Source organism: Colius striatus, chromosome 11, assembly GCF_028858725.1.
Source record: "Colius striatus isolate bColStr4 chromosome 11, bColStr4.1.hap1, whole genome shotgun sequence".
Lineage (NCBI taxonomy): Eukaryota > Metazoa > Chordata > Aves > Coliiformes > Coliidae > Colius > Colius striatus.
This window is the reverse complement of record NC_084769.1, coordinates 8765488-8791328: the sequence shown is the minus strand read 5'-3', so window position 1 is coordinate 8791328 and position 25841 is coordinate 8765488. Positions and strand designations below refer to the sequence as shown.

Genomic DNA, 25841 nt, shown 5'->3' with positions numbered 1-25841 from the left:
TTAATTCACAAAGAAACACAAACAGATAAAACCCCAACCACTTTTCTTAACCATACTAGTGTTACATGTTCTATATCAAGTGCTACATCAGTTCCTATAAACTCAGTGCTCCTGTATTCTCTGGGTCTCTATCCAGCATCAAATGCCTTTATGCTAAAAACCCTGTGAATCAGAGCAGCTGAGGTGGCTTTTCAGACTGCTGTGGTAAAACACAAGACTCAGGAAACATCTTGAACCTTCATGCAAAAGGTTATTCACAGGTCTCCCTTCTCAGTCATCTTCTGGGAAGATGCAGAAAGGCATCTGCTAGTAGGAGTAACACTTACAAAACACATCTGAGTAACACACACAACTACCAGAAGATTTATACAACCTATATGACACAGGGAAAAAACAACTGGAGCAGCAAGAGCAAAATCCCTGAAACTGCCATCTATCCATTGTTGTGAGGATTCACAACGGAGCAGTATGCCAAGGCACACAAGGCATCACTTCTCTTGAAGGTGAGGCACACCTACAGCTATAGCACAGGCCATGCCTTCCCCTTGACAATCCAGTTTTGGATTACAGTTTGAAGAGATGGAGGAGGCATCTGCAGTATCCACATTGGAGCTGGGCAGCGCTCTGCTGTTTAAAAAAGGAAACACACAGGCTTGTACTGAGCAGGGAGAGTGACGGGCACTCAGGCCACTTCCATCACCTGCTTCTGCAGGGGAAAGTACCAAAAAAATAACTAAGTGACAATAACTAACATTTTTCTTTTAATTTCACTGCCACACAAGTTTTGCAAACTTGTTTTTGTCCTACACAGAGAGCAATGTGGCAGCTGTGGGGCTGCAGAAGGAACAGACATGGCCCCACAGCTGCTGGCACTCAGCATTTCAACTGAAAAGCCATTCATCCCAACACTTTAACATCTGGTCACAAATGTGTTCATAGAGATGAAGAGATGAGCCTAAACTGACTTGGCAGTGACCTTTGATTTATTCAAAGTTCCAGTGCATTAAGCCTTTAACCACATGGAGCCAGTGAAACACAGAGTCTAACTCTGCCTAGCAGACAGACTCCTGGAGACAGAAAACCCAAGCCAAGTTTCCAGGCTGGTCTGTAACTTTTTAGTGTTCCTTGCAACTTTCTGTGCAGAAATAGCACTGTTCTGAGTCACCTTTCAGTCACCAGAACAATAAAAGGAGAAGTCTCCCTTTATGCTGCTTTGTAACATCAGTCCCAATACATTCTCCATTACACCATCACAGGGACCTCATGGTATATTCACAGAATGGTAGGGGGTGGAAGGGACCTTTAGAGATCATCCAGTCAAGCTCCTCTGCAGAAGCAGGTCCACTTAGGTCAGGTCACACTGGAACATGTCCAGGCAGCTCATGAAAAACCTCCAAGGAAGGAGCCTCCACACCTTCCCTGGGCAGCCTGTGCCAGGGCTCCCTCACCTCACAGAGAAATAGTTTTTCCTTATGTTTAAATGGAACTTTGTGTTCGAGCTTATTTCCATTATCCCTTGTCCTGTCACTGGAGACAACAGAAAAAAAAAGGGATGCCCCAACCTCCTGACACCCACCATTTAGATATTGGTAAATATTATGATGAGATCCCCCTGCAGTCTCCTCTTCTCCAGACTAAACAGCCCCAGGTCCCACAGCTTTCCTCATAAGGAAGATGCTCCACTTCATGACTAAGAAGAAACACCAACATAGGGGTTTCAGCCCCTCATGTTTCCCCACGTGTGTTTTGGAGGTCCTATGGCCACAGCTCTGTCCCAGCTGTGCCCAACTCGGCACCAGGAGGCGAAGTGAGTTACAGCATCCAGCCCCAGACAGGGTGTCCACCTGTACTTGACCAAAGAAACAGGGAGAGATCACGTAAAGGATTTTGTGTTGGTAATTACCATCCCAAGAATACACAACAGGATCATGGGAGCTAAATTTGTACCCAGGTGCAACTTGTAGTTGCCTTCTTTACATAATCTCCCCAATAATGAGCCTTAGAAGAAAACATATCCTTTAGTTCTAACCTTTTTAACTACTTTTTTTTTCCCCCAAACACTTGCCTTTGCAATTAACCTTTTGGATGCTTTAAACCCAATCCAGAACAGGCCATCACTGGGAGGTACAAGCTCATGGAAAGCAAAGGGGTTTTCTGAAATCACTTTTTGTGCATTGCACATTGTCTGCTTTCCATGAACCATGGGTGACATGGAAAGCTTGCTCAGCCCCTCCACCACTTCAACCAGCAGCAAGGGCTGCTCGCATCTGGCATTACATGTGCAGAACACCAATGGCAACTGTTCCCAGAGTTATTCCCAGTGTACAAGATGGTAATTGAGCATTATATCTGGTGTAATTAAGTATTGATGACTCTCTGTTCAGTCTAAGTCATTAATTGGTGCTGCTCATAGATTTTCTTCGTTCCCTACTGCAGCAGAAGTCAGCCATGGCTGTGTACACCTCCACAGTATAAAAAAAAGTAGAGAATACATTGCAAAAATATCCCACTTCATTATCTGAGCAGTTTAGTTTTAAATTACAGCTACAAGAAAACAACTGCTGTGTAAGGCTATGGGTACTTTCCCTCCTTCCTCTTCCCACACAAAAGACTAACAGAAGTTTAAAGCAACTTTCTTGGAAGCCACAAGACCAACACATATAAAACAAAAAAGCCCTGTAAGGTCCTACATCCCTGATTTCATAATTAACATGCAGGTAACTGGATAAAATTGTACATGTCTCACCTGCAGGCAACATATGGGCTGCTCAGCAGCACTATGGGCACATGTCATCTCTTCCAAGTGCCAAAATCCATCAGCGAGACACCACTGAGACAACACAGCTCCTCAGAACAGAAGACTTCTAGCTGTGTACACAGGATTCAGAATTTGGTGCAGAATGGTACCTAAACCCACCCTGTCCTGGGCTGCTTAGCTGTTTTTATTCCAGGTTGAGGGATCCTTGCTGCCAAAACTGAAAAATACCCTCTTGGCCATACTCCTGAACACACCCAATTCATGGTGAAAACCCCAGTAGTACCTGTACTTCCCCCACTGAATACAGCTGGAATGCAAAACCCACCTGATTTTATAGTTGGCACAATTCCTGATCTCAGCTTGATGGCTTTTGTGCTCAAACATGAACTCTCCCTCCCACAGAAGAGCTCAGAGATGAGCTGGTGTTTCCTTGACACACTAACTCCTTACGAGCCTGGTGCTGACGGCATCAGACTGGCAGCCCAGCTCCAGAGGGCTCCCTGCACCAGGCACTGTTTATTTCACAAAAACAACCCGATAGCCTTGTCTGAAGCAGTGAGTCTGTTGGCCAGTCTCCTCTTGGGGAAGGCTGGTTTTTCCTTCCCCTCTCCTGCCAGAGCTCAGCTCAAATGCCACAGCACATGAGAATTACCTGCCTCTCCTCGTTACCCACTGTACCCAAGAACAGCCCCATCTGGAGTATTCATGGGCCACCACTCTTAATTCAGACAGCTCTTTGCAGAGCAGGCCCACCCAGCACGCAAGACCCAGGCTTCTCAACCATCTCCAGCCTGGAAAGGATCTGTACACCACCAGATTTTTGCTTAAAGAGTCTCACAGTGCATCCAACAGCCTCCCCAAATCACATATGCCCCCTGCACCCCAATTCCCATTCCTCAGGCTTCTCACACATTCCTTTGGATTCTGCCAGTACCTTTTCAGCACCTGCCTCAGCTCCTCCCAGGGCAGCAACCTCATAGAAGGAAATGGGGGAAAAGCTACATCCCATCTGGGTTCCCAAAGACCCCCAAACAAGAGTGAGGGTTGCACCTCAGGCTGGCTGCAGTGCAGCTTCCAGCTCACACACAACATGCCTGTGCTTCAGCCCAGAGTGCATCATCACACCTGTACTATCTGTGCACTTCTGCACAGGATCCTGGAGACTCACACACAGCTGTCTGTGACAGGAATCACTGTTCACTCCTTTTCTTTACATTTCCTTGTGGTACCTTGCATCTAATGTACCCGGAATTTTTGCATTGTTCTAGTGAATTAAGAATATGTTCTTGAGGGGAAAAAAACAACCCCAAACTCCACAACTTTGCCTTATCTTCAGGCCATTGCAGCATGTCAATAAATAAGTACAGCTTAAATTATTTTCTTTATTACACATTTATCTATTGGTCTTTCTGACCACATGAATCAGGCAGCAGTTATGACTCAAAAAGTCACTCTTTGAAAACCTCTAGAAAATTGTGTCACTGATAGGGAGATGTTACTATGGTTTTGTAATACAGTTATTTAATATTTGCACCAAAGATTCTACCTGATTCCAGCACACAAAGCTTTACAATGCTTGCTGTAAACAATTACTTTCCCATATTTATCCCTCTTTTGGAGTCTCATTTATCATGCTTTGAATCAACTAGAAGGTCTGACACTTGAGAACTTCTCCGAAAGGAAATCCGAGGCATCCTTACAACTCAAAAGAAACCAAGACATCTCCCTCTTGTGGTCTTCTACGTAAACAACCTGAACTACATTTGTGAGTTCAGAAGTGGCTAAAGAAGAGTTTTTCATCAAATATTAACAGAAATTGTAAGAAATGCCATTCAACATATCAAGCATTCTTCCTAGAAAGAAGGAGAAAGAGATTGTTTTCACTTTATTTTTATCTACATGGTTACTTTCTTGCAGAAAAACCACAGATTTCAAACGCAGTGCTCTCTCCTGTATAATCACCACTTGAAAGAAAGTGTTGGGGGGGGAAAAGGTTACAGAACAAAGTAGATGAACAAACCTAACAACTGAGACGTTAGGTTGATATAGGTTAAGTGCTATCTAGATGAACATATAAACTGCAGCTCTAAAACGCTCACACTTCAGTTTACAACACGCACGTAACGACCTCTACACCTTACAGACCAACCTGACTCTTGGGAAAGACCACAGCGGAGATGTGGGAGCCCATGCTCACAGCTTCCCGGGGAATGAGATTAACAAGGCTGACACCAATGTAAAAAGAAATTTTGTGCCTTTATTGGAATGGTGTTAGGCTTTAAATACACCAATTTTGATAACCTGATTATTTGGTTTAATTAGAAATGACACTACAGAACTGCAATACTGGTCCAACAGTCTTGTCTTTACTTTTTTTTTTTCTTATTTTTTTTTATTCTTTTTCTTCTTTTTAAAGCAAGAGATAGTATGAAAATGCACCAAGTAATCAGAAAGCACTAGCAGGCATCGGTTAATCCAAGATACTAGCTTCTTAGTTCCAAAAGCACTCGCATTGGATGGAACCCAGGATTTAGACTGGTCATGATTTGCAAGAACTAGTTGCATGGGTCATGACTTTTTGTTTTGGTTTGGTTTTTTTTTTTAATTTAAAGTTGGTCACTGGTAAATTCTTTTTTCCTCAAATATTACAGTTTAAGTCATATTTTTCCTCAAAGTATAAAAAAGTATGAAATATAAACAAGCTCCTGCGTCGCGCCCATGAAAGGGTGCAACGGAAGCATAAGAGCTGACTATCTACACACCATCAAATCCCATCAAATCTTGGATAATTCATTAATATACAAAATATCAGGGCACAGAAAGAACTAAAATCCACTTGCTTTGTTTTGTTACGCACAGGTTCAAAGAATCAATCTAAAGAAAAAACGTGATCATTTTGGCTTTCCACTACATCCGCATGTTGAGACACTTATTAAAATAATCCTGCTTAATTGTGTTTGGTCTTTTTCTTATTGTCAAGTCATGTTTGTTATCTTAATACCAGCCATCAGACAGACAAGTAATCAGAAAGACTCCTCCTCTTCCTCCCCACCTCCCTATCCCTGACCCCTCCAAGGTCAGCCTTAAGACATGACTCCAAACACAGGGTTGTGACGACAGATGCTAGGACCAATCTCTTCATAATCTTTTTTGGTATGGCATACTTGGTAGAATTCAGGCTGGAAAAGGAAGAAGGAAAAAATAGTTCAGTCACTAGTACATGCACCTTATCTTAACAGTATTAACGTTTACATAGCAAATGGAAGACACCTGCAAGTCCTGAAATGAACAGGAAATCCCACGTGGCTAAACACCAAGGCTAACAAATGTATTCTGTCACAAAACTGAAATGTACTATCTCACAACTCAAATTAAGCTGTAATTCAGCTTTCATTTAAAACCTTTAAAGTCTGACATGAAAACTTCAAAGGCAGCGGGGTGGTTGTATTTGCTACCTGAGGCCTATCAGAAACCCACCAACTACATTTAATATCAAGTGAAGATGAGATGAGAACTCCAGAAGTGCAGCCAGAGTGATCAAACCATGCTCAGTTTTAATAGTTAACTTACTGTGGAAGCCAGCATTGATCCTCCAAACCAAACAGCATATCTCTGCATATGGTGTGTAATGACTTGTACATCAATGGGCTTAGGCTATGAAAGGAAAAAAATCAAAAAGGAATACATTATAAGTTACTTTTGCTGGTAAAAATGAGATCTGCTGTAAAAGGACTGTATATTCCAAGCTTACTTTTCACTAATGGGTATTCTCTTAAATGCTGGGTACTTCAATATACAGTTATAGCACTAGATTTTCTCTTGTATAATCCCAGACTAAGAAACAGTTCTTGTTTCTAAATCATCAGTTAGCTACTGTATCAGACCTTGAGACACTCTCATTCACACCAATTTTCTCCCAAGAGCTCTAAGAGTATTCCTCTCCAATTACCCACATTGTGCATTCCTCTGAATTTCTTGGAAGACTGTTCATTTATGTGGTTGTAAGGACTTAGTCATTTCAGAACCAACCAAACAAAAACACTTTAGAAAGCTAATTTTTAAGTTACAAGTCATTGTTTTAACAAAGCACAGCTGTAAACTGAAAGTTTATCTAGAACCAATACAGTCAGTGTCCTGCTTTTCAACACCACACCACCCACTCCACTTAGCCCCATTCCCTCCACATCCACCCAAACCTCCATTCCTTACTTGTGTTTATCAAAAGTGGGGAAAAGTGTACATCAAGTTTCAGAAAGAAGCTATTTGTTTGTTCCAGTGCAACCTGATGAAACCTGAACAATTTCAAACAATATCTAAAAGTCACTTGTAATACATTTCCAAAATTCAAGCCAGTGATTACTTGCAATGCCTGGTACTCTGAAGGAGGAAGAATTGCCTCAGATTTCCTTATTCATATCCTGCTTCCTTACTAAGTGGTAAAAACCTAGTAAGGAGAAATGAGTAAACCAGGCTACTTCAACTAGAGAACTGTATATAACTGAAATTTCAGTGTTGTCTACGTGGTATATTATGAAGCTGTATTGTGGGGTTTAAGGATGGCTTGAGCCCATCTAGCAAGGCTACTACTAAAAAATAAATGAGGAGATTCACTTCAGTCTTGACTTAAAAGGAGAAAACCATAACATTATTTTTATCTCTGCTGATATCTTATGTATGCAGAGTCAACAGTAAAAATGCAAAAGTTAGATCAGGGGTCAACAGTAGAAGGAACATAAATTAATGATCATGCAATTCAGTGAAACTAAATAATTTAGGTGGGAAGAGACATCGGAATGTCTCTAAGTTCAGCCTCCTGTTTAAAGCAGAGTCAGCTACGAGGTCAGAAGACGTTATTCAGAGTTATATCCATCTGAATCTCAGAAAGGTCTAAGGATGGAGACTGCACAATCTCCTTGGGTAGCTTGTTCCAGTGACTGATCATCCCCACAATGAAAAAGTTTTCCTTTTTATCCAAGCTGAACCTCTTTTGTTTCAGTTTCTGTTGTCTCTCTCTCATGGGTCTACCACTCAGTACTGTCTAGGGTCTGGGGTCTCATTTCCTCAATAATCTTCCCATATTCAGAAGGGCTCCTCTTAGGACTCTCAAAACCCTCTCTTCTCTAGAGAAGCCGGTTCTCTCAGCCCTGCTTCACAGAACAAGTGCTGGAGTCCTCTGACTACCCTGAGACCTGACACTGAGTTTACTTCATCTCTCTTCCTAAGTTAAAAAGACAGAGGATGACAATTCACAACTGATCATTAAGCACTAAGCACACAAAAAAAAACAAAGCTGAGGAGTGACCAATTGCTTTTACAAAACAAGTGTAAGTCCCGTGTTTCCATTAGGTGAGGCTGATTGAGTTCAAAAGTAAGGGACGGGAAGCATAGGTACATACCTGGAGAAATAGTACTGTAAGTTGCTACAGTGAAAGGATTACCATAAATCTTTTCCAATACCAGTCTGTAATCTCTACAATACACAAGTCTCCAAAAAGCTCACTTAAGAACTTTCAGTGGAAATACGTCACTTCAACAACCAAAAATATCAACCCAATATGCTGTTTTCACATTTTCCAGGTAACAAAAGAGAGCAAGATGCTTGTTAAATGCATTAGCTGCAAGAACTAACCTTCAGTCTGCCACCACTAAGTTCTTCACTAAGTTTCAGTCTGGCATCAACAGTCCTTTTCAAGTCTCGCTGTAAACGGCGACCAAAGTCCCTGAACATGGTTGAGCCTCCAGAGAGGACAATATTCTGTTTTGAGTAACAAGAGAATTGTTAGGTGCTTCTGAAAGTGTTATGCCTCCAATTTTATCCAGTTCTTAAATTCTAAATACAGTTTTTTAAACTACAGTTAAGAAGGACACTTCAAGTTTTAAATTATCTAACACTTAAGATGACAGAATATGAATTCACAAAGAGGTTGTCACATTAAAACTGTCTGTGCTTTAAAATCCATTTATATCTTAGTACATCTCACTTATTTCACTCAGATTTATGTTTCCCTTATTACTTTTTCTTTTAAATAACGAGTTTGAGTAATGAAACAACACATTCTGAAGAAGTGTAAGTGAACAAGATAAAGCCTTCTGCATACTGGACTCATTTCCAGGAAAATGGTTTTGGTGGTGGTTAGTTGGGTTTTGTAAAAATACTTTCAACTACATACTTCAATATAAAGCCTAATCCTTCCAAAACAAGTATAAAGAAATCATTACAGCTACTGACCTTATACAGAGGACGTCTAACATCAATGGGACAATTCTGAATAACTTCATCTACTACTTCTGAGATTGGTTGTGTGAAGTCAGGATTAGCAAACTAGAATGAAGAATAAAATGAAAACAAGTCAATATGTAGGAACACATATTGCCAAGGAAAGGAAGCAAAGAGAAACTGTGAAGAGAAAGAACCATCCCTATATACTAGAGGTGTCACGAAAACTAAAAAGAAAAACAGTTACATTGGCCTTTTTTTCCTGTCATTTTAAGAATAAACAGCCTAAAGTATGTCTCTTGCCAGCTGTTCTCTTGATTAAGTTTTAGTTAATAACAGGTCAAAGAATATATGCCCTTCTCAGAGGCTGGGCATCTGAGCAGAACAGTGTAACATGAAAAAAAGCTGTAACAGGAGAACATAGAGGGATTCAGGGGAAAGAAAAAAAAGGCTTTATTCCCTTTTAACTTCTGTCGACATTGGAAGAGAGACTGAGGGTATAAATGCAAGACCACAGAATATTTAGAAGCTTGACTTCTCAAGGGTTGGAAAGGACCTCCAAAGACATCCAGTCCAATCTCCCTGCCAGAGCAGGACAACCTAGAGTAGGTCACACAGGAAGAAGAGAGTACAATGTGGTGACACCTGGAAATTCTATTAAAAATTGCAATAACAAAATATGGGGCTAGTAACTAATTTACTTCTAAGATTTCCAATCTAGTGTTTTGTTTTGGTACCAACGTGAACTAGTATAAAGACTACTAGCAATCAAGAATCAAAGCCACGTTGATTTACAGCAATAGCTGGTATCTATCCACCAGTAAAGAGAAATGTAAGTCAGGATAATTGCTTCTTTATAAGTTTTCAAATACTATTTACATGCTATCATCTAAAATGCAACCGACACAAAAAGTGTAGACAAATCAAATCAGCTTACCTCAGGATGGAAGAAAATCTCTGGCCCCAGGAATCTCTCATAGCCAACATCAATGGTAAATTCTTTCTTTGAGATAGCATTAATTCCAGTATACTGTTTAATCCACTTTGTACCATCTGTGTCATACTTGTTAAATTCTTTTACTAAGTCAGGGCAAACGTAACTAAAGCGTTCCTGAAAATTGAGTATGTACAGTTAGAAGTATCTATTTAAATAGAGCAGAGAAGATGCTATGAACTTTAAGAATGAGAGTTTTAAACTGGCAGATACAGAACAGGCCTCAAAAATGGCTGAGCTGACATTTACTGTATACGGTTAGATAATGGCTCTGCTGCTACAAACCACTTCTGTGAGGCACCAAAACCAGCACATCTCACTGAGCTAAATTACTTCTCTTCTATTTTTCCTCTAAACTTACGTGACTGTGAAAAATGAGTTCTGAAGTATATTGAAGAATTGGCATAGAAACAAGGTTTAAGTGTGCCTTAAGCTGAATGTCTTTCAGAATAGCTTTGTACCACAAAAAAAGAACATATTGACATTCAGAAAGAATAGAAGAGTAATTACAGCCTTTTACGTTACACATCCCACCAAGAACATTTCCTACTGTACATTACAATGATAATTATTGAAGGGAAGGGTGCAGAGAGGGGGACTACAATTGAAGAGAAAAATCCCAAGCCAAATTGAGTATAATCCAACTGTGAACTCCAAGATATTTCATATTATTATGTTATTTAGACATTTTTATATCCTTTAGAAACATGAGCACCATTACTTGGAAGGACAATGATTTTAAGAGACTGTTGCATTTTAAAAATAGATGTCAGGCTCTGAAGTAACCTTAATGTCTGCAATGTTCACATTACCTTCACTGCTTTAGCTGTTTCCAAGGATTGCTCAGGAGGAATTCCTACTTCTCTCTCCCTCAGCAGCTGCTGAATGAAGTACGTTATGTCGCGGCCGGCAATTGGAATGTGTTTGATACAGCTGCCAATCACGTAGCCTTCAGCCTGTAAATAAAATTAGTTGTGAGAAAGATGCATGAAGTCCTTGCAACAAAGCTTAGGAGGGAGAGAGAAAGGTATGGAGTCTAAACTTCTGTTTACTACCTGTGATTGTCAGATTGAAGCCTTTTAGACTGGCTCAATTCATTATCTTCAGTAGCTTCATTTCAGTCGTTAAGTGTTTCACTTTGCATTGGTTAATAATTCTTACAAGGTTAGGAGGAACAGAAAGGTCACTAGCACATAAGGCAGACAAATCGCTATACTCACTATTCCTTGGCCTTTATTTTCTCTTCAAAATGAGATTACTCTTACCAAAAAGGTCAAGGAAGTTTGTATCATGAAATAATATTTTAGAATAAATGATGTGGCTCTGCAGTCACAGCCACTGATGCAAGACATTACAGTCCAGAGGAACCAAAATTAATTTTCTGAAAGCAGGGACAAAATGCATCATTTCAGCACATTGGGACTGGACAGAACATCAGACTGGCCCATACTCATCCATCAGGCTACGCTTGTAAATCATACTCATCCTTGGGGTGTTAAACGTATCTGGTCTAAATACAGAAACTGAAAGTGTTCCACGACTGGCCTTGAACCTCTTCAGATGCTACATCCAAACAGATGAATCCAGGTATCATACTAATATTAAATGCTTAAAGTTTCCTATACACACCTTATAGTCTGCAAAAAGCTCCCACTAACTCAGAAAATAATAAATTCATACCAAATGTACCACTCTTGCTGGCTTCACTACAGAGATAAGTATTTGTTCATTCTTTATCTATTTTATTCTAAAAGTGATATACTATTGACATCAATTTATTCAACATATTTAAAAATTCCAGAAACCAAGCAAATGTCACTCTACAAAGGATTTTAATGCTGTAAATGGTATAGAAAATAAGCAGGGAAATGTTCAACTGTTCAAAAAAGCAATTTCCATGACTACGTACAACTTATATTACAGTTTTACCTACAGAAAGTTTGAAGTGTCAATTGTTTCCTACAGCTCAGTAAAAACAGGCCATCTAGCAGTCTGAAGAAAGATTTAGTCACTGTATTCTACCAAGCTTGATCACCACTAATGCTATTATTTGGTATAACAAATGATGCTTAAAAATTGGTGTTACTGTGACATGCTGAAGCTTTTCAAAGGTCTTCTTTAAATTGGCAATCCAATTTCTTTGTGGAAAGAAAAATGCATCTGGTGCATAGACACGTATTTAACTTGCCAAGGAGAGATGGGCAGAGAGACATGTATTAGCAGCCACTTGAAATTAAGAACACTTACATTCAATAATATGCCAAAGATGTAGTTTTGTAAAAGTAGTGCATACCTGCAGCAAAACCAATAATTTTAGTTTAGAAGCTGCAGCTGTACATGTCAATTATTAATCATAATAGCTTTTGCCTTTAGCAACTGGATATGCTGGAACAGATATTCATCATTAACTAATGTGAGGCAAGGGGAGGAAGGTCAGTCACGTAGGAACCTTTTTCTTTTTGATTTTATCACTGATATTTAACAGCACACAACTAAATGTTGGTCAACAGACAGAAGAGAACTGTGAACAATACTACATCTTCTTGTATCATTTCTATTTTATACGTGATTTCACTGAATTAAACATAAAAATGCCAAACTTTTTGGACTGGTTATTGTAAAGAGCACATTCACCCTTATGGCAAAAGAAACTGAAAATATGCTAAAGCAATACAGTGTCATTGATCACTTAGGATGGCCTTGGCAAATCACCTTTTAAGTCACTAGATGATAAAATGCCCTGATGAACTCAGTGCAGAGAAGTTGGAGAGCTTCTGTTCTACACAAAGTAAAAATCCTCAACTCTGGAAATGATCTGATTTTGAAGGTTCCCAGTTATACTTCAGTCTGAGTGGGAGTAAACGTTAGAGAAGTCACAGGACAAGCTGTTCTCCAGTTAAACTGTTTGTATAGTTTTGATGTATACTTACCACAGGGATAACATGAGTGACACCATCGCCACTGTCTATAACTGTGCCAGTCAGCGTTCGTTCTCCTACTTGTCTTGACGTCCAAGATGCAGCTAAGGCAAGGACAGCCTTGTAAAAGACACAAAAAACCCAAATCTTACTTAAAGTACTGTATTGCAGATCCCATGTTCCAGTACTCCTCCCAGCAATACTCAGACTAGCACCCTCACAGGAATTTATAGCATGGAAATGAAAGATTTTAAATGAAATATTATATAGGTGTACACAACAGCTTACAAACAAGAAGATACATAGATGTAGTTTGATGCCTGTCTGATGCTTTTTCAACCACGTTTAAACATCCTTTTTGCTACTTTCTATGGAAAGGTAAACAATTCTTGGCTTAATACCATTATTATAATGTGGCACGTTGGAGGTTTTTTATTTATGATGCAACAGATACTCTATTGCTTAGATATCGTCTATACAGGTAACAGAGGAATGGCACCCAGATAACAGACCAAAAAAATTAATGGAAATCAAACACATAGTGGTGAAACTGATAACCAGAAGTACAGAAAAGTATCTCAAACATTCAGTTTTCATAGTGAAGTTGGTTTAAGCTTAACAAAAACTATCATACTTCCAACAGCCCTGCCCTTACCTGAACAGCAATATATAGCCCTGGAACATTGAAAGACTCAAACATGATTTCAGCAGTATATTCTCTATTTTCTGGAGTATTTAATGGAGGCTCAGTCTGCAAGACAAAAAAAAAATCCACAGGTTTTACTTACATTCAAATCAAACACTTGACTTTCAAAAAACACAACCCACCAAGTCTTATGTTTTGAAAGATGAGTCATTCAACAATAGCATGTAAAAATAGTAACGTGCAAAGTGGGCTTTTAAAGGCAAATAGAGCAATTAAGAATATCTAGAAACTCCTCTGACAATAACAGAACTTATGCAAACTGCATTGCAAAAACATGATGATTTGAGTGAAAACAGAAAAAAAAAAGAAGTGCAATACAAACATTGGAGCAATTACTGCTTAGGAATTTACATTGAGGGCCTCCTTTGTGGGTTTGTTAGCTCATTATAACTTTTGATTTCACATGAAAGATCAAGGACTATCAATCTAAATATGCCAAAGGATGCCACTCTTCTAAAAAAGTGCTAAACTCCAATTATTTTTAAAATTCCTCAGTGACTCACTAAAGAAAAAAGCTGGTTCTCTTCAGAATGCCGTCACTGTAAAATACGTTGATATGATCAGCTGTGGAAATGTACTCGACTGAGAGGCAAGCAATGAGATACAACACACTGGGAGAGTATGCTGTAATGTTTCATTAAAATGCTAACCACATTATCAAGTCTCTCCTTTGAAACATTTTAGGTAGTGCTACAGAGTATTTGAGAAAAAAAAATAATAACACTCTTCCATTGCATCAACTGGGTAACAGGAGGGTAAAAAGAGGAGGGAGGGAGAATCTTCATGAAGGTGAGGGGACAAGGGGCCAGGGAGACAAATTGCAGTGCGGGGAATACTAAGTAGGTATTAGGAGGAAAACAGGTAACATAAGGGTGGTCAAATGTTGGAAAAGGAGCTAGAGTTATTATGGCATCTCAATCCTTGGATATATTAAAAGCTTGGCTGGCCACAGCCTTGAGCAACCTAGTTAGATCTGCCTCAAGATGGTTGCATTACAGGTTCTTTAAGTATGGACAGTATCTCTAATTCCAAACTTGCTCAAAAAATGGTTCAGAATAACACTGACCTTAATTCAGATATAATCTGCCCAAACACGTGAAATCAGAAGGATTGTAATAAAAGGGGAAAAAATTCACTCTTTAGACACATCATCCAGGTGGCAGCATTGTAAAAACAAATTGCAACTATGTGATGTCAAAACACACAAACACTTTTCTCATAGAATCATAGAATGGTGGGGGTTGGAAGTGACCTTTTAGACATCACCTAGTCCAAACCCCCTACAGAAGCAGGTCCACCTACATCAGGTCACACAGGAACGTGTCCAGGCAGGTTTTGAACACGCCCAAAGAAGGAGACTCCACACCTTCCCTGGGCAGCCTGTGTCAGGGCTCCCTCAACTCAACAGTAGTTTTTTCTTATGTTTAAATGGAACTTTTTGTGTTCCAGCTTCATCCCATTACACCTTGTCCTGTTGCTAGATACAATAGAATATAGGGTTGTCCCAATCTCCTCACAGCCACCATTTATATGCTTATAAATACTAATGAGATCTATAAATATTCATGATATCAATTAATGAGATCAACTTTAGCCTCAAAAAATGTAAACATTATCATTGAATTCAGTGAAAAAAATGAAGTAGATGTAATTTGGAGGAAATGAGAAAATGTTTCAGTTCAAACACTTTTGACTTCTTTATAAAATTAAAGAACATGGATGGGATAAGCAAAGTCAGGAAAGGTCCAGGTAATTTATATTTACTTTGGTTTTCAAGATAAGCATGCTAATTCTTACATAAATCAGCACAAACATTCTTTCTAGTCACATGCATTTTCATAAGTAGGACAATTTTACCTACCAAAAGAAAATAATGGTCCTCGGGTTCTGCCCTTAGATACTTAAAGATTACTTGTTCCATAAACCTCTCCATCAAGTCCCAGTCTTCAACTATACCATGGCGGATGGGCCACTGTTGCAGAAGAGTAAACAAAATTGTAAACAGAATGGTGAACAAGTGTATGATTTACACATGCAAGAAATCTTGCATTGGGTTTTCCCCCTTCCAACCTGACACCTATTTAAACTTCAGATTCCAACCTTCAATAACAGAGACAATAAACTGCGCTTTTCTCTGTGCAGCAGAACGGTGGCATTAGGCTAAATCAAAGGCTGTCCCCAGACCAGTATCATGCCTCTCTCTGATGTTGCTGATTGCAGATGGCAAGGAACAGGAAAGCACGTGAGAATTCTGCTCAATACTCTCCCAGCTCCCTTCATTTCAAAAGGAATATGTATTCACGTACTGTTTTGCGAATTCCCACAGGCTCCTGAAGGTCAACACAACTAATACCAAATCTTTTCTATTAAAACACAGTTAATAAGAAAATAAGGCTAAAGTTCAACAAAATGCATTCCTAAGAAGCTCTTTACTATATAGCTAATGCTTTCTAAAGAGTATTGGGAAATTATTTTCAACATTTCTCTCCATACCTTGGTTGCATAAGTTGGTTTTTCTATTGCTTCATCCCCGATAAAGAAGTCTAAGTCATCAACACCTTTCAAAACCCTCCTTTGTGCTTGATCGACCACTTTTGCTGATTCTTTGATAGCAATACCTTCAACAGAGAACACAAACAATACTGTAGATCTTATGTTCTGCACTAAAAAAACCCCAGCATTCAAAAATAGGAACACATCATAATTGCATTCATCCTTTGTTTCAAGCTTAGGCACAGAAAAGCTAAATACGCAGATAATTTGAATTCCAGTCATAGGTAAACACAATTAGGATTTATAAAGACAATACAGACCTAAATACAGATTTAATTGTTAGACATTCAAGATGCAATCAGAGAGAAAAAAGAATTAGAAGAATCACTAAGAGTATCCCTGCAGATCTCATTTTATTCCACAAGTGTGCTACTTGTGTATGCTCTGCTAATAATACTCATTTTTTAAAAGAATGCAGTCATGGAAGCTATATAAAGAACAAGAAAGGAAAAGTTGTTTCCATTTGGTTTCTGGACATGTTAAAGTGAGATTTGCCACACAAAAGGGATGGAATAGCAACTGAGTAAGTTAAAAACATGTACAAAAGAAGGTAGGAAACTAAGGCATACAGAAAAAGAAAAGAGGACAAAAAATAAAAGGAGTCATTTTAAAATGACTGAAATTTTTATGGCTGTATGATGCACCTTTAGATGCTTTAAATAGATCTTCACAAAGTCTGTGTTTAACTTCTCCCTTTAAATCCTATCCTTATCTTATGGTTAAGAACAGGATGGAGAATTTAAGAAAAAATATAAGTCTCTCCTCCACTTCCAGCAATAACTGGCAAAAGTTAAGATCTTGTATCTTGGCAATTTATTCCTTCTGAGATGATCACTCATTATAAATAAAGAGAAAAGGTTTTATTAGAAAAACATTGGCTAAGGCTAAACAGGGGATCCTGGAAAGATGGATCAGTGATTAGATATCACAGGAACACAGATGACCCCTTCCTGCACCTTCCACATTAGCTTCCTGGCTACCAGGGCTGCAGCACCAGCAACACCTGCTGTATGTTTTCAAGTCTTTCTAACTGCCTTTAAACACAATCCTTTTGACAAATGAGGAAATTCATACAAGTGTGTATATATATTTAAAAAACCATTAATAACAGCATCAATTACTCAAAAGCCATAATCCAAAAGCTCTTTCAAAAGCAGAATTATTTTGCTAATTCTCACCTTCAGTAAAAAAAAAAAAAAAAAAAATGTGTTTGCTCACAACTAAGATTTTTATGAAAGCAGCTGCTGCTGTCTCATGGCCAGCAGACTCAAGGCAGCACAGCTAGAGGAGCTGGAAATCAAGAGCACACTAGGATAAAGCACTTTTAGTTTATTAATGGTTCTCATCCTTCTCTCTCCTCTTTCCATGAAGGGCAACAAAAGCAGAGCTGTGCAGCCAGAGCAATTACAAAGTTAAATGTTGTGAAAGACTGAACAGAAGACATTGAGCTCTTCAGGAAGAAAACTGAACCATACTGTAACTTCTCTAACAGCTTACAGAAAAGCAGAGAGGAAGCAAAAGGCTGGAGGAAGCTAAACAGCGCGGAGGAGATGTCACAAGGCCAGTATTTGCTGCAAGTGAAAAGAAGACTGTTGCCAAATATTTTTACAGAGCCCACACATTTGAGGAAATTTTTCTGTCCAGATGTGTGCTGTCTTCAAAAATTTTCAAGTAAAATACCATCACTTGCCACAGGATTAGAAACTTTGAAGTCAAAGTGGTTTCACCTTGTTACACGCCCATAAAGAGATGGAGGCTGTCAATATGCTGCTGCCTTTGAGGCTAGTCTGTTCAGTTCTGGCTTTCAAAGTCAGAAATTAAATGGAAACAACCTGAACCAAGAATCATATCCTGAAAATACAAACAGGAAAATAAACCTTGCTGAAAACAGAGCTCGGCTACCACAGTGTCTGAAGATGGGCAGCACTCCAGCAGTATCTCCGAGTGGTTTGCCTTTGGTTTGCTTGGCACAAGAATTAAGAGCTTTTAGGAAAAAGCATACTTGTAACAAATAAGTGTTTGTGCTTAACAGCTACTCAAAACTTTTACAGGCAAAGAAAGGTCTATGTAACATGTGAACTATGACAGATAAACTGAAAGAGATGATAAATCAAGAAAACTGCTAGATAATGGAATGAAACTGACTCCTATTTTAACATATAGCAGGAAAAAAAAATCAAGAGAAGAAAAACTAAGCAAAATTAATGATCTGTTAAGATCCAAAAAGCAGCCAGGGAAGGTGGCAGTGAGGTATCTTCAAAAAAATGGATCACTCTATTTTCATTTACTCCAGTTTTCAAGCAAGTACTTATCTCTACAGGAGCATATTCAGAATTAAATTAAAAACACAACATAAAGAGGGAAAAAAAACGTTAAGAGCTGAAGTGAATAAGATAAGTAGCAAGTGAATGAGAGAGAAGGAATGCTGCTCAAACCTGTTTAACCACAAATATTTTTTTTAGAGAATCAAACTGATAAAATGCAACCACCATTGCTGAAGTCAAAGGTGAAATCAGACTAGTTTTCCACTGAGGATAACATTAAGGAAATTAAAGACACAAAAGTGCTTTGGAGAGATCCACAGGGTTTTTGTACCATTGAAATTAGGTACTACTATACTCTCTTTTTGTTTCTCTAATGTGGGTTACACTAGTGGTATTTTATTTGATTCTATGAGGGAGAGGATTAAAGCAAATTCATGCAAGTAGTGAAATTATCTAACTTGCATTATAGTACAATTGAGAAAAATGCCTTTTTCATTAAGAGAAGTACAGTCAAGGGCCATTTCAGCCATAGCAGCATGTGGATTTCCTTGATTTTTTTCTTTAATATATGCCACATTATATCAAAAAACTGTCAAAAAAACCCCTCTCATTTCCCACTCTTTCTTTTCTACTTCAGTATTATCTTCATTGTATGAATATCTCTGCTTAATGATCTAACAGGTTATTTCATTCCCAGAACTTGCTTAAAATGTCATGGTATCTCTTCTCCTTTTTCAGAACATGACAGTTATTTTTAAATTATTTAAATCAAACCTGAAGATGTAGAAAATAACCACTTGCCCATTTTTCATTTAATGACTGCTCTGAAGTTAATATCAGTTTTTTTCCAATGGTTTGGTAACTTTTCAAATCTAATGTTAAAACAAGTATTTGTCTGAAAAACAAAACTGTCCAGGACATTTTATATCCCACTGAGATAAACTAAATGGAGTTCATTTGGAAAACCAAACAAATAAAGAACTACAGATTAGAAGCCAATAGAGAAGAGATTGAAATGACTGTCTCATTTGTACGAAAACAAAAGAGTGCAATAATCTTATCTTTCCAGGAAAATATCTTTTAAAAAGATTTCTCTACAAAAAAAATAACATTGAGTCTGAACCACCAAGTTCTATTTTACAGTGATGATGGATAATTATTATTAGCTCCAGCAATTTCCTGTTGCATGTAGAAGGAAAACTGGATGTACTAATTATTCCTTTTTACCAGGATGTAATATGTGATTACTTTGGCACAGATGAATAACAACAAACTGCCAAGTGGTGCAGGAGGTCAAAAGGTGGATCATGCCTAAAGGGGTCCAATTTGAGTTCCACTCTCTAGAGTGAAGACATATCACTTGTGGGAGAAACAGTTCAGAAGTCAAGGAGTGAATAAATAAGCAACTTTGATGGAAGGAAAAAGAGGGAAATGTTTTCTTGTTCTATATGCAAAACATAATAAATTAACACAGCTGTAATGCTGAAAAATACCTGGCAAGTATAACATTTTAAACGTTGAAGATATTAAACCATCCAATTTTTAAACTGTTTTTTCTAGTTACAATCAACCAAATTTTCACCTGAGGAATCACTAATAGGGGAAGAACTTTCTCAAAAGTCAATATAGCTATGCTACTGTAATGTTATTTCCATTTCCAACAAATTCACTTCAAATATTAACATCTACTTTAACAAATGTGTCTTTAAAAACTGAGCATCCATAGCAAAACAGAGGTTTTTTTATTAAGCAGAGCACGTGTAACTTCAGCATTCATACACAAGTAACAAATACTTACATGAAGGAATAATGAACTGGGGTTCAGTATTACCAGCATATCCAAGCTTTGTATACCTATCAAGGCAAAAAGAAATTAGGTTATAATATTTACTACCACAAATACCAGAGATATCTCCCCCTTTTAATTAATGGATCTCTCTTTCCCTATCAAAAAAACCCATTGACTTTGCTTAAAAAAAAAAGCCCAAACAAACAAAGAACAACTTCTTTAAAAGGTAAACCAATACTCCCTACCACAAACCAGGCATCACTGCTGACTTCTATTCTAGTAAAAATTTTACTACAGAACACAAAGTACATAATTCAACCTATCAATACTTCAGAATATCATTTAGATTCAGAGTAGCTCTTCTCTGCTCAGCAGTTCCCATTTCTATAAAAATATTTTCATATAATAAGTGTTAGTGGTGAAAGTTTTTTTGGAACTGCTAACTATAGAGGAAAAAAAATTGCCTTGCCCACAGACTGCCAGCTGGGCATGTGGCAGAGTTGGCCATCACTCATTCACAAGCACTTCCCAAGATGTACTGTTGTAGGCGGCGAGTACTGACAGCTGATAATGACAGCGGTAGCAAAAGAAATTCCACTTAAATGAAAAACAGTTCTGAAAATGTGTTTAATAAGACTAAGGAAAAGGAAAATCACACATCTTTACTCACATGATTTCGAGAATGTGCTATAGAGAGATATATACATCTATATCTCATTTTTCATTGTATGACAAATGAAGGAATTACCAATATATTAATGAAACATAACTACAAAGCTCACAGTACCAAGACTATCCAGCTGCTGGAAGTGTTATTATAGAAGAGCTCTAAAATATGCAGTCTAAATGCACACTACATTCAAGAGTTACAGCCTACCCCTAAGTTTTTAAACAGACAAAGTTCTCCTTTTCTTGACAGCCAGACAGCTGTACTACCCAAATCAGCACCATCAGCAAAATCACAAAGCACTGTAGTAGCACTTCTACAATTTTCAGCAGTTTGCTATAAACCCGGAAGATCTCAGGCAGTATAAGGCAGTACTAACGCTAACAATCCATACATTTATGTCAATAACACAGCAGTAAAACTGACAAATATAGTAAAAGGGTGGTTTTCACAGGCTAGGAGGAGTGCAGTTGCAGTGGGTTTTGCTGTGATGCTACTGATGCAGCAGTTGACAGCTTGCTCACCTGCCTGCTAACAACTACACAACTTCTATCATTGACATTAATTGCACACATTAGTGCTGGGCCAAGAGAAATGTAACCTCAAAAGTAGGTGTATTTTTCTCTAGATAACAAAGTGGTTAGCACAGGACCTCATCCAACACCAAAAAATGCTTCACAAGAGAAGTATTTTGAAAGCTGTGAACCTGACCTTTTAAGATAACAAAAAAAGAGAAACTAAATACCAGAAAGAAATTCACATCTCATGAAGATATCAGTATTATGCACTCTATGTGCCTGAACTCAGTACATGCAACTCAAGACTTTGCAGACTCAAGTTAGAATTTTCTTAAATATCTATTTCCTAAAAGAAAGAAACATTAAAAAAAAAAAAATCACAAATTCCACAAACTGACATCTCTATAATCTGTCACACTGAGCAGAACTCTACACAGTATCTATACTGTTCAAAGAGGCTGTAGTGCCACAAGAAAATTACTAAGAAAACCAACAAATACTGACTCATTCCCTCTACCTTCCCCTGCCAATCGGGAACTGTGGCACATAGATTTTAAAGCTAAATCTACACAGGAACTTTGGAGCCTGAAGGCTACATAAACCTACAACTAGATCAGAAGTGTTTTAACAAGCAAAAAAGTAGATCCTGTTTGATTATTAAACTTGGTATTTCAAAGAAAACAAGCTAAACTGTTGCAGCTACCAGGCTGTTTAGCTGCCTGTGGTGTGGGAGACTGCCCAGCACACACACAGACAGCACACTCAAAGGAAAACAGTCAAATGAAAGATGCATTTTACATTAAAAGGCCATATTCAGACATAAAATCAGCATATCTAAAAATACTATGGCCTACTCAGCAAGAAGTCTTCTGATTCAAAAAAAAAGTCACATTTTTAGGCTTCCAAAAAAAGGAAAAAAAAAAAGAGGGGGGACACCCCACATGGCTTGTGGTCTCTGAATATTAAAGCATATCAGCAAGTCTCCAACGCAATGCTTCATATCTCTTAGAGTACCAAGTCTCCTTTGTTACACTCTCCCTTCCACGTGAGGAAGGCCCTTGCCCAAAAGACAGGGAAGGGAGATGCTGTTAACTCTTGCCCATGCACAGGGGCAGAACCAGCCTTTGGCAGTGTTCATGGAGGGCTGTATCTGGGAAAAGATCCAAGGGAAAAACTGTAATTGGCATACAAAATTCTGAGTGATGAGGAAAGGATGGATAAGTGAGGTTGGTGCTGAAGGCTCTGGACACTAATAGCTAGGGCTGCCAGAGACTATGGTGATACACTCAGTAAACAGTAAGTCTGATTTTCATAATTAAACATATATGTAGGTACTTGAGTTAAAACAGAGCTTAAAAATGTGGTAAATGAGGCTAAAAGATAAGTTTTTAAAAAAGAACGAAAGCTGGTAAAAATCTTCAGTTCTCTGAATGCACAATCTAGTAACAGTGGTTTGAGGGTTTTTTTTAAACTAAAGGTGAGGCTTTGTTCAGATTAATCAGTTCTACTCTACCACTATCACTTAGAGCAAATATTTATATCACGTGAAAGTATGGCTATCAGAGGCAAGCTAGATTTCACAAGTATACCATTTCCATAAGCACTTCATACAGGGCAAAGTCTGTCTGACTAACGTATGATTCACAAGGGGATGAGACACACCCTGTGTTCTTCAGAGCAGCATCACTGTCACTACAGAAACGAAATTCAGGATATCAAAAGGTAGTATCAATACTGGATTACAGTTTCCCAGTAAATCACAGCTTGTCTTGCTTGCTACATAGCACTGAAGAGCGGCAAGAGGGCTTCCATGGAGACAGGCAGGCACGTGTCATTAAATGAGACATGAACTCTGCTTTCCCGCAATGAATTTGGGGCACTTAGCTGTAAGAAAGCAAGACACTGTACAGATGAATATTAAATTATAAGCAGATTTCTATTAAAATCTGTGACACAGAACTAATTTACAAAATCCCAAAGGTGAAAACCTGAATTCAACCTTGATCATTTAGATGTTTTCCTTTTTATTTCTTCACTTTCAGCTACCCGAAGTGCTTCTGTAGGCCTATTAGCTCATCTACTAGAGGAGAGAGAAAAACAAACAAAAAACATCCCACAACACAAACACAAAGAACCAGCAACAAAAATCACCAAAATCAAACAAAAACATCAAGGTGAAAAGTTTTGTGGAGTAACCAGGACCTTCAGAAGATAAGCTACAAAGTATCCAAAAGCAGTACACCAACTCTGCATACATATGTGCATATAGAGAACCACATACACACACCCCTCACACACTATCAATAAACATATATATATGGTGCTGATATTCCCTAGTGACTTCCCTTCAACATCTTCTCCAGGAGGCAATGGGGTCCTCCCACCCATCTTCTGGCCTGTGCAGATGGAAGCCTTTTTTAGGGGGGAATATTCATACCACAAACAGGGTGAACTATCAAAGGTTCCTTCTAAGTTCACTCTACTAATCCACAACCCAACTACCAGTGGTGAAGAATCTCTAGAGTCATATCCACCTTGCAAGCTCACACCCTGAAATTGCAAAGTAGCTCCACACTGATCTGCCTGAGAGATCTCTGGAGGGACGGCCAAAAGACTCTCCACAACACTCTCAACTGCACTAATGGGAATTGTTCTATGTGCTCTCTCACCTAGAATAAATGTTTCTGAGGCTATGACACGAAAACAATGTCACTTGAAGGTTACTTACATAATAGTCATGAAGACAATTTTAAAACCTAAAGGAAATAGCACTTGAGGTAAGAACCTCTCATGAGAATGTCATTAACAGAGCCCCGGTCTGCAAACCACAAACCATGACCATGCACCTTTGGTCCAATTATTTCCTGTCCATAACAGATGTCATTTTTGTATATATTCCTCTAAGTTACACACCTTAGGTCTAACACAACAGCAATTTTAACAAAAGGATGAGATAGAGGGGAACAAATGCTCCACAGGTAGTGCATTTATTTAGCTGCTCTGAGAAGTACAACAGAAATGGGGTGGTCCAACAAGACTGTATCCTTTTCATTTTGCTGACAGCACTCAAAGCCACAAGTTAGCCAAGCACAGGCAGAGAAGAGCACTAAAGGACAAATGTCACCCTATCTTCAATTTCTGTAGAACAAATCCAGGTTACGGCCTATCCCTCAGCTACTCCTAATGACCTGGGCTAAAAGCAATTTCACGCATAGGATATTTTTTCTTCAATGTACATATAAACAGGAATAAGATGTACCTCCAACTCTGGCCCTACTGGAAAGATACAATGCAATTTTAAGAACTATCAAAAAAAAAAAGAAAATAACCACTTTTCTATGGGATGGGAGGAACAACAGGAGTGGGAATAAGAAACCCGAAACTCTGGAAAGTAGAGTCAGAACTAGGCTGAAATCAAAATGGTCTCTTTCTGGTTTATCTTCCAGGTGCATTAAGATAGAAAAACAAATAGCTATAGAAGGATATTATTTTTGGAGGGCTTTTCTGTTGTTTTTATTCATTAAATTGCTGTTTCTTCATGATGATTCTGAATTACTGTTCACGATCCTGTATTTGGGCCACAACATCCCCATGTGATGCTACAGGCTGAGAGATGAATGACTGGAAAACTGTCCAGCAGAAAAGGACTTGGGGGAGCTGATCCACAGTGGCTGAACATGATCCAACAGTGTGTCAAAGTGGCCAAGGCGGCCAATGGCATCTTGGCTTATATCAGAAGTAGGGTGACATGCAGGACCAAGAAAGCGACTATGCCCCTGTACTGAGCATCAGTGAGGCTGCACCTCGAGTGCTGTGTTCAGTTCTGGGCCCCTCGATACAAGAGGAACACTGAGATGCTGGAGCTTGTCCAGAGATGGGCAATGAAGGTGGGGAAGGGTCTGGAGAACAAGTCTTATAAGGAACAACTGAGGGAACTGGGAGTGTTTAGTCTGGAGAAGTGGAGGCTCAGGAAGAGATCTTACCACTCTGTAACTACCTGAAAGGAAGTTGTGGTAAGGTGGGTGTTGGTCACTACTGAGTAAAGAAGTGATAGGACAACACAAGGAATGGCCTCAAGTTGTGCCAGGGGAGGTTTACATTGGGGATGAGAAAATCTTGTTCACTTAAATGGCTGTTAGATACTGGCACAGGCTGCCCAGGGAGGTGGAGTCCCCATCTCTGGAGATAGATGAAGCGCTGAGGGACTTGGTTTAGTGGTGGGTTTGGCAGTTGTGAGGTTGGTGGTTACATTCAATCTTAAAGGTGTTCTGAAACAAAAGATACACCAAAACAATTCTATGATTCTATAATCTGAGCAACAGTAATCCTTCTGTGCAAGCTCGCACTCAAAATAAAACCCATTCATTGCCTTGTATCTCACCTTGCAGATGCAATGGGCTTCCCACACACAGTAACTTTCACAGCATACATCTTAGCTTGTGTGCAAGTCCTAAAAT

The 25841-nt window shown here is 38.7% G+C and overlaps 1 protein-coding gene across 1 annotated transcript in view; it reads right to left on the bottom strand.

Annotated features, from left to right (window-relative positions):
• Window positions 1-4995: 4995 nt before the first annotated feature.
• The window catches only part of ACTR3 (actin related protein 3), a 32405-nt gene continuing 11559 nt past the window's right edge, over window positions 4996-25841 (bottom strand). Inside the window, exons 2-12 of the mRNA XM_062004884.1 lie at window positions 20209-20264; window positions 16087-16211; window positions 15455-15565; window positions 13543-13638; window positions 12900-13007; window positions 10782-10925; window positions 9913-10086; window positions 8988-9080; window positions 8388-8513; window positions 6329-6412; window positions 4996-5937 (exon numbers count right to left, since the gene is read on the bottom strand). Coding sequence (XP_061860868.1) covers window positions 5842-5937; window positions 6329-6412; window positions 8388-8513; window positions 8988-9080; window positions 9913-10086; window positions 10782-10925; window positions 12900-13007; window positions 13543-13638; window positions 15455-15565; window positions 16087-16211; window positions 20209-20264 — 1213 coding nt within the window. The 3' untranslated portion in view covers window positions 4996-5841. The remainder of the gene's footprint in view (window positions 5938-6328; window positions 6413-8387; window positions 8514-8987; window positions 9081-9912; window positions 10087-10781; window positions 10926-12899; window positions 13008-13542; window positions 13639-15454; window positions 15566-16086; window positions 16212-20208; window positions 20265-25841) is intronic.